General features: G+C 39.4%; 1 protein-coding gene across 5 annotated transcripts in view; it reads right to left on the bottom strand.

The window, feature by feature from the left end:
- LOC124271690 (protein mono-ADP-ribosyltransferase PARP14-like) overlaps positions 1-13392 on the bottom strand; it is an 85710-nt gene that overhangs the window by 36617 nt on the left and 35701 nt on the right. For 4 of the 5 annotated variants that reach the window (XM_046706846.1, XM_046706847.1, XM_046706848.1 and 1 more), the window contains one exon: positions 8230-8330. The exons of the other annotated variant lie outside the window; for it this stretch is intronic. In XM_046706846.1, coding sequence (XP_046562802.1) covers positions 8230-8330 — 101 coding nt within the window. The remainder of the gene's footprint in view (positions 1-8229; positions 8331-13392) is intronic. 5 annotated transcript variants of the gene reach the window in all.

Here is a 13392-nt window from a genome sequence, read left to right as displayed (position 1 = left end):
GGGAGGCGCAGGTAGGCCCAGAAAATTGACTGTCGGTGACAGGAGGCGGCTTGGTATTCTTGTTTCTAAAAGCAAACAAAGAAGTTAAGAAAACTTAAGGCTGGATATGATTGATAGAGGAACTGTGGCTGTCGGTAAGGAGACAATCAGAACTGAGCTGCATGCAATGGGTTGGCAGAAAAGTCGAGGAATTCCATCACCGATCATGAAACCTAAACAAAACGAGCGAAGGTTGAACTGGTGCTTACAGCATAGAAGTTTTAACTGGGACAATGTGATTTTCTCAGATGAAAGTTCTGTGTGGCTGTTTCCTAATACACTGAAATTCTGGACAAAACAAACTGAAAAACCTTTGTATCAGCGCCCAAAGTACAGTCCGAAATTTAACGTGGGGTGGCATATCTGTGTTAGGGGCTACGCCCCTCTGTGTATTAGAAGGGAATATGAACAGTGAGCGGTACACAGATATTTTCGAGGGACATTTATTTCCATCTGCTCACATGTTTTAAGAAAGATTTTGGATTTTCCAGCAGGACAACGACCCAAAACATCATTCAAAGCATTCACAGGCCTGGTTTCGGACCCAAAATATGACATTATTAGATTGGCCAAGCTATAGCCCTGACCTAAATCCAATAGAAAATGTCTAACTTCTTTGATCAGTAGTATGCCCCGCCGCATTGAAGCCTGCCTTGCTGCCCATGTTGGCTGGACAAAATACTAACTGTTCACCTGTCTTTGAATCTGGGTATGTTCTGTTAATGTTCACATTTAATACATGAGTAATGAGTGAAAAAAATATAAAAAATTACAATCTTAAATTCTCAATAATTTCTGGTTGTACCGTATGTTCTTCATATAAAAGTATAAACATAGTTATGAGTTTACTAATGGAACATTTATCAAAATATTACTTGTATGCAGAACCTAATATCAAAGTTGACAAATACCATACATTTACGGCATATATGTAATCATTTTAAATAAATTTGACCAAATTAGAATGTATTGACCAAATTTGCCAGGGCATTTTGTAGCTGGGGCAGTTCGACTGGTACCCATGAGATATACGTTATCAAAATCAGTAAGAGATTTCACATAAGCTTGAAAATATTTTGCTATAACATTCTTTCGGTTTGGAGCCCTAAATGCTACAGTCTACCTGAAACATTGCCGAATACCATCGCAAATCATGAAGTACTTGTTGCTTTCATTGTTTTCCATTTTGACAAACTAAGCACCACTGACTCCGGCTGACAAAATGTCATTCTAAGGCTATGACCGAATACCATAACTATTTCCATAACCAAAAACTAGGGAAACATACATTGTCATATACAGTTGAGCACCGTTTTGTCGAACTCTGATAGCTCGATATCTCAGTTGTCTCGACATAACATCTTGGTCCCGGCAAAATCCTTCATAATTTATCATTATTCAAGCTCTTTTAACTCCATACAGATGTCTCGATTTTTTGGATATTTTGCTATAATTTCATGGTCCCAACAAGCAAAATTACCCTTTAACTCAATATTTGCAAAGAAACTCGATATTCACCTACCTATCATGGGCAAGTATCCTTCTGAACTGAGGTTGTTTCCACACGTTTACACACGGTGCGGCATGAATCAAAGGAATGCGGTAGTGTAAACTAATTTGGTCTACAAATGTAATTGAGTTGACTAAACACTACTGATAACAGATTACAGTTTCGAATCAAAACATATTGAGAAGCGTTTTTGTTTTTTTCATAGCGATATGTGATGATATGCCCTTGTCGGACGCCCTGAAGTTCGGATAACTCGATATTTTTTCTTGGGCCCATAAATAGCGAGACAACGGTGCCCGACTGTATTTATAGTGGGCAGGTTTGCTGGTTGGAACTGTGATATCAAAAGCCTATATCAGGCCAGAAACGGTGAGTGCCGTTGTTTAAAAGTCGCGTGGACGACGACTATACACAACCCATTGACATGTTGCACATCGACATGAAGCTGGTTCCCAGGGCCAAATGGTGGTATCATCAGAAGTGACCTGTCTTTAATGGGTTCGACGCCGGGGCGCTTTTAAGCCAGATTTACCCCAATTTACGGCAGTTTTTCACGCTGCAGGTAATTGTTATGTTTCGTACATCGACCACAGGGTTTTGTTGTTACTATGGATTGAAAGCCCCGTGTCTTGGCTTTCATGTCATGTGCGATACGTGCAGGTGTCGTCACGTCTTCCTACCCTTAAAGCAACTTGAAGCTAAGCCCTATGCGTGTGACGGGTGCCAAAACAGCTCAGATTTGATATCAAAAGGGGTTTGATCTCTGCATCCCGCTTGCACTAATAGTCTCACACCCGGAGAAAGAAACATATGCACGCATATCATATATGAAAATGTTGCCATGTGCATGAAGCACCTGGGATTGTCACGGGGGCGACATGGGGCATCTGGATGGACGCCCACACCAAGTGGAATCAAAGACAATACCAAGGCTAAGTGCAACAATGAAAACGTTTTATTTCATCCTTCCAGACAACATCAATGCGAAAACATAAGAAAAATGAGTTCGCCATCACACCAGGTGGAATTAAAGACAAATTATCCTGGCTAGTTCGTAGACATTGAAAGCATGTGCTCCTCACCTGGGAACAATACTTCCAATGCCTTGGCTCACCGACTGAATTTTGAAAATCACTTGAGCCAAGGATTATATTTCAGTTTCACGTGCCCGCCTTTACATGTTTACCCCTTTATTTTAATAGTATTTATTATTGTTCTTTGTTTCATGTTGTTATTGTTTGCTTTACGTTTTAACCTTCTTTGTATTAATGCTTTTTACCTTTAAATGTATGTTATTGCGGTTTGGGTTAGTGATTTAGCTTAAAGAGCAGGCCATAGGCTGTTAGGTTTAATTTTATGTAATTTTGATTTTGGGTTAGCGTTTTAGATCAGAGAGAGAAGAACTTACTGCCTTTTCATGTTACTTTTATGTTATATATCGGTTTAGGTTTTAGTGTTTTAGTTTAGAGAGAGACGTTGTTAACTTGTACTTTTATTTTGCATTCCCCATTTGTATGACCAAGATGATAACATATGTGCATAACTCAAGAATTCAATACCCAAACAATTACATAATGGACAGATAATTCAAACATGTCAGCACAAATAAATAATAAGAAACATGAAACCTGGAAGGATACAACTTTGATTTCAAAGTCTCATTGCTGTGAAGGCGCAGTTGAGTCTATGTAGGAAAGTCGTCGTGGTAGATCAGATCTCTGTGATTTCTTCAGGTACTGTTGATAATGGCAGTGGAGCTGCTACATGTGATGAACAACACATACAAACTACACTTTACATCAACATGCATAACAAACGTCAGAAAACGCCAATGTCCGTCTGGCATGTCATGCCCTCGCGTCTACCCATCGATTGGGTGCCTCATGTATATATACTGAGTCAAAAAAAGAAACTTCACATTCTTTCTTCAGGGCACTATAAAAGAACAAGAGATGGTAAGATGGTTAAATTGTTATTATTTCATTGCTGAGATCTGTGTGATGTACTCGATACACTGACAGTGCCATAATCAGTTCCATTAGGCTACACCGCCGTTCCAAAACATGGGTATACAGAATGTCAAGTCACAAGAATAAAAATGCGAAATTTCTCAGTTCAATATCGTGTATGGCCGCCCCACGCATTCACCACTGCCAAACACCATTTCCTCATCGACTGCCTGATGCTTGTGAACACATGGTTGGGGATTCTGCGCCATTGCTCTTGCAAGGCAGCCAAGTTCCTGCAAATTCTGAGGTTGGTTCCTAAGACCCGCGAAGCCTTCTCCCAAGTGCATCCCAAACGTGCTCTATTGGATTAAGGTCAGGGGACCTCGATGGCCTGTCCATGGCGTTGATTCCAGCGTTTTGAAGGAAATTTCGTGTCAACATCGGCGGTATCGCGGCCGAGCATTATCATGCTGGAACTGTAGACCTGGGCCATGAGCCGCCATGAAAGGAACGAGTTCAGGGGTGAGCACCTGGTCACGGTAAGCAGCAGCTGTGAGGTTTCCACGGATGACCAGAAGTCGGGAACGGTTGTTCCCACAGAAAGCACCCCACACCATGCAACTTCTGCCCCCGAATCTGTCGACTTCCTGTACACAACATTGGGCATACCGTTCACGATGTCGTCTCCAGACTCTATGCCTGCCGTCCGTGAATCTGAGGGTAAACCTGGATTCATCACTAAAGACGACTCGATTCCAGTCTCTCTGGGTCCATCGGAGGTGGCCCACGATATGGACGTCAAGAATGGAGATTGGCAGCCCGCAACCGATTTCGAATGGTCTGTGAGGACAGTCGATCTCTAAACATCTCAGCCCTGGTTCGTATAGCCGGCAGAATCTGTCACGTAGGTGACGTAGGACGATTTGACGGTCTTCTGCTCGTGACGTCACGTAGGCGACCGACCTTAGGCGATCAGAAGTGGTGCCAGTTTGTTGTAGACGACCTGCAAAGTCATACACAGTACGACGGCTGCAACCCATTGCTCTTGCGACGTCAATAACTGATCTTCCCGCATGCAACATGCCAACGGCACGTTCACGTTGCACATTTGACAATCGTGGCATTTCAAGTACCGTTAGAATTGTGGTTTAAAAGTGTTTTTTTCAATTCTTGAGGCCAATGCAAACACGTGCATATGAAGAAAACTTCGATGTGAAGATCACGTGATCGACTGCACGTGCAAAACCTGATTTGGCACTAACGTCATTTGCACGACGAATGGATGGGTTTGAGTGGGTTTTGCTAACGTTTTTCTAGAGTTGAAAGATAGGGATCCCATTTCGGATACATAGATGTATCATCAGAGAAAAATTATTCATTATTTTTCAAATTACATTTTGTGAAGTTTCTTTTTTGACTCAGTATAGCTGTAGACACACTACAGCAATAGACCTATCCTTTCCCATATGCCACACCTTAGGGAATTGCAAAGATTTGACACGCAAATCATGCACAGTTACCGCCAAGTCGCCTGTGAGCCACTGTCGAGACTCAAACTGGTTTGCCTGCGCCAGCCACCATTTCGCCACCATCGCCTCTCCGCTAAGGGTCGCCCCTTTTCGTCCTGCTTCCAGCAGAAATCACCACCGTTTGCGCTTGCTTACTACCATGTCGCCTCTGAGCCACTGCCGAGACTCAAACTGGTTTGTGTGCGCCAGCTACCGTTTTCCCACCCTCGCCTCTCCTCTAAGGGTCGCCCCTTTACTCCTATGTAACACCATCATTTCGTCCTGCTTCCAGCAGAAAATCACAACCATTTGCGCTTGCCTACTGCCAAGTCGCCTCTGAGCCACTGCCAAGACTCGATCTGGTTTGCCTGCACCAGCCATCGTTTCACCACCATCGCCTTTACTCAAACAAAGACGCGATAAGAAAAAGCCTGAACAAAGGCCCATTTGAAAGGCCGCCGACACAAGAAGCGGCGGTATAAACCGACATAACGTCTCAGCATAACGTCGCACATGTCTGTGTTACACGTCGTTTCAAGCGTACTTTCGAGGGATTTTGAATGCATAAGACATATTGAAAATCAGACCATGGACTTAGAAATTATAGCCGAAGTGAACATCCACTGATGGCGGAGGTGACACAGACACCAGAGGCGGCGGCATTTTCAGATGTATATAGCACCTTTGAAAAATTGCCGCACATATACGTGTTATATGTCGTTAGAAGCGCATTGTAGAGGGCTCTCATATGAGTTATAGAAATGAAGAATCGAACCACGGGCATAGAAAGTATAGCCGAGCACTACATGCACTCATGTCGCCCTACATACGCTCATGTCGGAGGTGACACGACACCATAGGCGGCGGCAACTTCTGGATGTGTGTAGCACCTTTACAAAATATTGAACATGTCCTTGTCATACGTCATTAGAAGAGCATTTTAGATGGCTTTCATATGAATTATAGAAATGAAGGATCGAACCACGGGTATAGACATTATAGCCGAACACTACATGCGCTCCTGTCGCAGGTGACACGACACCATAGGCGGCGGCAACTTCAGATGTGTGTAGCACCTTTGGAAAATCTTGCACATGTACGTGTTATACGCTGTAGAAGATAGGTATAACGGATTTAGAAGCAAACAAAGACGCGATAAGAAAAAGCCTGAACAAAGGCCCATTTGAAAGGCCGCCGACACAAGAAGCGGCGGTATAAACTGACGTGTGTAGCGTCTCTGCACAACGTCGCACTTGTCCGTGTTACACGTCGTTTCAAGCGTACTTTCGAGGGATTTTGAATGCATAAGACATATTGAAAATCAGACCATGGACATAGAAATTATAGCCGAAGTGAACATCCACTGATGGCGGAGGTGACACAGACACCAGAGGCGGCGGCATTTTCAGATGTATATAGCACCTTTGTAAAATATTGCACATGTCCGTGTTATACATCGTTAGAAGGGCATTTTGGAGGGCTGTCATATGAGTTATAGAAATGAAGTATCGAACCACAGGTATAGAAATTATAGCCGAACACTACAAGCGCTCATGTCGCCCTACATACACTCATGTCAGAGGTGACACGACGCCATAGGCGGCGGCAACTTCAGATGTGTGTAGCACCTTTGCAAAATATTGCACATGTCCATGTTATACATCGTTAGAAGGGCTTTTTAGAGGGCTTTCATATGAGTCATAGAAATGAAGGATAAAACCACGGGTATAGACATTATAGCCGAACACTACATGCGCTCATGTCAGAGGTGACACGACACCACAGGCGGCGGCAACTTCAGATGTGTGTAGCACCTTTGCAAAATGTCGCACATGTATGTCATATACGTCGCCAAAGGGCATTTTGAAAGGCTTTCATATGAGTTATAGAAATGAAGAATCGAACCACGGGCATAGAAAGTATAGCCGAACACTACATGCGCTCATGTCGCCCTACATTCGCTCATGTCGGAGGTGACACGACACCGTTCACAGATTCATCTAAATTCCGCTAATCTATATCTCGTCCCATATAGTTTGCAGTTCGCACATTAATACTCATGCAACTCCACTACTGAATGTGCAACATGTGCGTATTATGTATACATTGTCTAAAACACGTCTTAATTGGCTTTCAAACGCACTATACAAATATATATTCTGAGGTGATGTGTAAGAGTAGTAGCTGTTATATCATGACTGCATTATGTCGTCGAAAAATCGCTATATCACAGAAGAATTGAACTTCAGTAAAATTACACAAAACATCACGTCGGAGTTTCAATCTGGACTGGTTACCAGGGGCAGCATGATATTCACGTTTGCATATTTGGAGAGAGTGTTTCCTCCGGTTTCCGACAATGTATAACATGCATAGATACGACAAAGTAGAAAGCTTCCAAAATGCAATGGCGCGGGCTACTTCCACCGGAGGCTGGGTGGAAGAAATTTGTTCCACCCAGCCTCCGGTGGAAGAAAACCGCACAGCTTAAAATCACAGAAACCTTAATTGCTCGGCTATAAATTTGCATAAAAACAAGCGGAAACATTCTCCATGTAGCTCCGGGATCCAGCTATCCAACGACATGCAGCATGTGCAGGTAAGGCGATTTATGCAGCTCTCAAGGGAGCCGTGCTGAAATAGGTGATACAAAATCTAGGGTATATTCAGAGAGAGTGAGGATAAGGCGTGTGCAGGTCCCGTGGGTGCCTTTTGGCGCCAAAAGGGAGGTAACTCAAGGGTGAGTGATTGTACCTTCTTTTTAAGGGAACTGAAAGGATTCAAGTTACCACTTAACCGTTCGGAAGAGAGGAATCAGTAAGCAAAAAGGCATGAGTCAGGATAAGTATAAAATATCAATTTTATCATAAACTTTAAATTATTACCTGATGGTCTAATATTGGCATTTACCTAACAAGTAAACCATAAACTGACTTTAAGTGAAAATTACACCCAATATTATTACTATTACTATTACTATTGATGAATGACTGATACAATCACACACACCACACACGTACGCACGCATGCACATACACAGAGACACACACGAACTGTCAAAAGTTATCTGAAACTTGAAAGAAAGGTCATACTGAAATGATCTAGGTTACAGTAGCCACCCCCCACCCCCCAAACTAAGTCTTGCATCATCCACAAATGTCCAAGACAGACTAGAATATCAGCTTCATAATCATCATCATCCAGTCATAAATCCAGAACATACCTGTTCCTTCGCTATCTCTCCGGGGACAACATTTATCTTTATCCTTGACATGCTTTGTGCTGGTCTTCCATGTGAAGGTGAAGGATTATGTTGTGAAGATCCTTGAAAAACACGAAAAAGAACTTTTGTAAAAGAACCAACCATTGAAAAACAAATCTGTTCACCAGTCTGTATCCTTGTCATGGTAAACATACCTTATCAAGAAGAGAAGATACTGAACTTTCCATAGATCCTCAAACACTAACATACAAGGTGTTATAGTAATGGATTGATACAACATAGGAGACAGATACCAAGCAATGTATTTCTGTTGCACTGGCACATAACTGGGTTACTTAGTTTGGCAGTCTAAGTAAATTTAGGCTCAGTATTATTCATAGTGATGTATGACCGTCCAATCAAATGCGAGACGGCCGAATGGATTTAACCAATCAGAAAACGACTACTTGTTAGGGTTCGGCGGGACTTACAAAACGTTTTTTGGATTTTCTCTTCCCTGGTCGCTGACACTGATCTATCAACAAACGCAAATTCGCATAAAACACAGATATTTGACCTGCAGTGTGTATGCTTAGGGATTCCTAATGACATGGTTACTATTAGCATAAATTTCCACAGATGACATCCTTGAATATTGACAAAAACTCTATGTTCAGCGACTATTTACTCATCGTGTCCTCCATGTGTATCACTCGGAAGCGATGGAAAATAGCAATCAGAATCATTTGAGTTTTTTAGGTAAAGGTTCAGACGATATGTGCGAATGTTAACTTTCGCGATTAGGTAAGCTGTGTTCTGATTGGTCAGTCCAAAAGGTTAGCTGATGCGACCTTCTACTAGGGTTTGTTAGACTCAGTATAGCAGTGTAAGTTTACTTAGACTGTTAGTTTGGGGTCATGTTGTACCCAAAGGCTCTAACTGTATCGGTCCCAGGATAAACACATACCAATATGGTACTCTACCACATGCAACATAAAACAATGTATCCTCAATGATTGTCAGGGAGTGAATAAGTGAGTGAGTGGGATTAAATGACACTTTGAACAGTATTCCAGATATGTGATGGCATATTAGTTTGATGTGGAAGGAATTAATATCAATATATTGTTGAAATATTATTAATAACATTACTATTTGGAATGTAAAATGAGCATAATTGTATAATCAAATGTTCTTCTGTGTTGTTTTGAAGGCTTTAGCATCTTCCTATACAGACCCCTGCCATTCTTAAAAAATCAAACAGAACGTATCACTGTGAATAATTCTTAGAATAAATACTCTTCTAAGATGCCTAGCGGTTAGAACAATCGAAAAAAACAAACATTATCAGACAATAAAGGTATAGTTTTTTGATTACGTAACAATTGAATGACTTTATCCCGTCACTGCGCCATTCTAGTGTGCCCCCTCGTAATCGAACCATTTTACATTACGTCACAATGTAAGCGACGTACGATGCATGTCAGTTGTCATCGCCTCGTACGGCCTCCTACAGTAAACTACACCGTTGCATCCAGTTTCTTGGTTTGCTGTTGCTTCACGCAGCTAACATCACTGGTGGAAACATTACGTTTATGTTTAACGACGGTTAAAATGTGTCATTTCGACTCACAAGTTTTCAGCGACACGGTAACGTTCGTAATGTTTACATTCCCACAATGCAATTGTGGAATGTCGCTTAACTACTCAACTTCCTCTGGATGTACTGATCTAAACTTACGCTGATAGTAGAAATGCAACGTTCATATTGCCCCATATGGTTTACGTTAATGACAGATGTAATTAAAGTAATTCAGAGAAGATATTTAATCCGAACGTAAACCGTCATGAAACTGTTATCATTTGTATTTTTCTGGTAGCGTTAGATGTAGCGTAGGGGCAGACACATCAATAGAACAGCGCCAGTTAGCCCTGTCGCGAGGATTCTTAATTTAGGTCACCGACACCGTCGTTTGTTTTCTGCCTTAAATTAATCGTAATTATCTTTAGAAAGTATTAAATTTGGCATCTTAGAAAAGAAATACACTTCGCCCTACCACCATGTATAGTGTAATAAAACACACTTTCGCCCTGAACTATTATAACGTTAAAGCACTCGGACGCAAGCGTCCTCAGGCTTTAACTATAACAGTTCAGGGCAAAAATGTGTTTCATTACACTATACATGGTGGTAGAGCGAAGTGTATTTCTTAAATATGACATCATTGCCATTTTTGGTAATTCTGTGTTATGGCTGTTTCACCAACAGCTATCACTAAATTGAAATACAATTAGTACATTCCTGTCCAAGCATGTTCATGTGCATCACTTCCTTTCATAACACAGAACATCTTGGAAAGGTGGTGGGAGGGACTAACCCTGATGTAAAAGAGGTGGTATGCTTAGGATTAACAATGATAATTCCTTTTGAATAGTGTTTAGTGTTTGACAATTCCTTTGAATAGTGTTTAGTGTTTAATAACTCATTTGAATAGTGCATACTGTTTGACAATTACTTTGAATAGTGAGTAGTGTTTGACAATTCCTTTGTATACTGTTTTGTGTTTGATAATTCCTTTGAATAGTGCATAATGTTTGACAATTACTTTGAATAGCGAATAGTGCTTGACAATTCCTTTGAATACTGTTTTGTGTTTGATAATTGATTAGAATAGTGTTTAATGTTTGATAATTCCTTTGAATAGTGTGTAGTGTTTAATAACTCATTTGAATAGTGCATAATGTTTGACAATTACTTTCAATAGTGTTTAGTGTTTGACAATTTCTTTTGAACAGTGCAAAATGTTTGATAATTCCTTTCAATATTGTTTAGTGTTTGATAATTCATTTGAATAGTGCATACTGTTTGACAATTCCTTTGAATACTGTTTTGTGTTTGATAATTAATTAGAATAGTGTTTAGTGTTTGATAATTCCTTTGAATAGTGTGTAGTGTTTAATAACTCATTTGAATAGTGCATAATGTTTGACAATTACTTTCAATAGTGTTTAGTGTTTGACAATTTCTTTTGAACAGTGCAAAATGTTTGATAATTCCTTTCAATATTGTTTAGTGTTTGATAATTCATTTGAATAGTGCATACTGTTTGACAATTCCTTTGAATACTGTTTTGTGTTTGATAATTAATTAGAATAGTGTTTAGTGTTTGATAATTCCTTTGAATAGTGTGTAGTGTTTAATAACTCATTTGAATAGTGCATAATGTTTGACAATTACTTTCAATAGTGTTTAGTGTTTGACAATTTCTTTTGAACAGTGCAAAATGTTTGATAATTCCTTTCAATATTGTTTAGTGTTTGATAATTCATTTGAATAGTGCATACTGTTTGACAATTACTTTGAATAGTGAGTAGTGTTTGACCATTCCTTTGTATACTGTTTTGTGTTTGATAATTCCTTTGAATAGTGCATAATGTTTGACAATTACTTTGAATAGCGAATAGTGCTTGACAATTCCTTTGAATACTGTTTTGTGTTTGATAATTAATTAGAATAGTGTTTAGTGTTTGATAATTCCTTTGAATAGTGTGTAGTGTTTAATAACTCATTTGAATAGTGCATACTGTTTGACAATTACTTTGAATAGTGAGTAGTGTTTGACAATTCCTTTGTATACTGTTTTGTATTTGATAATTCCTTTGAATAGTGCATAATGTTTGACAATTACTTTGAATAGCGAATAGTGCTTGACAATTCCTTTGAATACTGTTTTGTGTTTGATAATTAAATAGAATAGTGTTTAGTGTTTGATAATTCCTTTGAATAGTGTGTAGTGTTTAATAACTCATTTGAATAGTGCATAATGTTTGATAATTACTTTCAATAGTGTTTAGTGTTTGACAATTTCTTTTGAACAGTGCAAAATGTTTGATAATTCCTTTCAATATTGTTTAGTGTTTGATAATTCATTTGAATAGTGCATACTGTTTGACAATTACTTTGAATATTGAGTAGTGTTTGACAATTCCTTTGTATACTGTTTTGTGTTTGATAATTCCTTTGAATAGTGCATAATGTTTGACAATTACTTTGAATAGCGAATAGTGCTTGACAATTCTTTTGAATACTGTTTTGTGTTTGATAATTAATTAGAATAGTGTTTAGTGTTTGATAATTCCTTTGAACAGTGCAAAATGTTTGATAATTCCTTTCAATAGCATTTAGTGTTGGATGATTCCTTTGGATACCGATAGTGTTTCATAATTACTTTGAATAGTGCTTATTGTTTCATAATCACTTCCAATATTGCTTAGTGTTTGATAATTACTTTGAATAGTGGTAAGTGTTTGATAATTACTTTGAATAGTGTTTAGTGTTTGATAATTTCTTTGAATAGTGGTTAGTTCTGGATAATTCCTTTGAATAGTGTTTAGCATTGGATAATTCCTTTAGTATTTAGTGTTTGATAATTACATTGAATAGTGCAAAATGCTAGATAATTCCTTTGAATAGTGCATAATGTTTGACAAGTACTTTGAATAGTGTTTAAAGTTTGACAACAGACTGATCCAGTCCCGGCCGATAAGCCCCGCTCACTTCGTTTTTTACGTTAGGGGGGACAACCACTGGCAAATCACAATGGCGTCACCGCCGACGAAACGTTACGTGATTGCGAACGTTGTTGATGAATTCTGCTTGTGATACTTTGGTATCCGTCGTTTGTGAATGTTATTTAAAAAGGCAAGTTATACGTATGTGATTTTTAATATATTTTAGCTGGCAGATTACAACTGGCGAGTGAAAATGAGTTACATGCCCGATGAAAAAGCGTCTCGACTAGCTGCTGAGACTGTAGGAAGCGTAATTTCTTTCGATCAATTAATCTATCTGGCAATTCACCTCCGTCACAAATATTAGCAGGGGATGGATAACTGAATTTTGTTGTTTGGGTTTATAATTTTTTACAACTCGTGAACACAACCACATGTTCATGTTGCAGATCGTTTCGGTATCTACAAATAGATTATCAACACTGCGCGTGGCGCCTTTACTTATCCATTGGCGTTGTTCAAATTTAGTTCAATAATCTGAAAACATGGGTTTCTATCTTTTAATGAATTAAGAGAATGGTAAATAAAAAGCAGAAAATATTTCCCGTCTACTACTTCATGCACCTTATTTGTCTGTACAATTAATGTAAACAAATCAATCACAGCATAACC

Source organism: Haliotis rubra, unplaced genomic scaffold, assembly GCF_003918875.1.
Source record: "Haliotis rubra isolate DU_JTF1 unplaced genomic scaffold, ASM391887v1 Scf1622, whole genome shotgun sequence".
Classification (NCBI taxonomy): Eukaryota; Metazoa; Mollusca; class Gastropoda; order Lepetellida; family Haliotidae; genus Haliotis; species Haliotis rubra.
The sequence above is the reverse complement of the archived record's forward strand: the minus strand, read 5'-3'. Positions and strand labels throughout refer to the sequence as shown.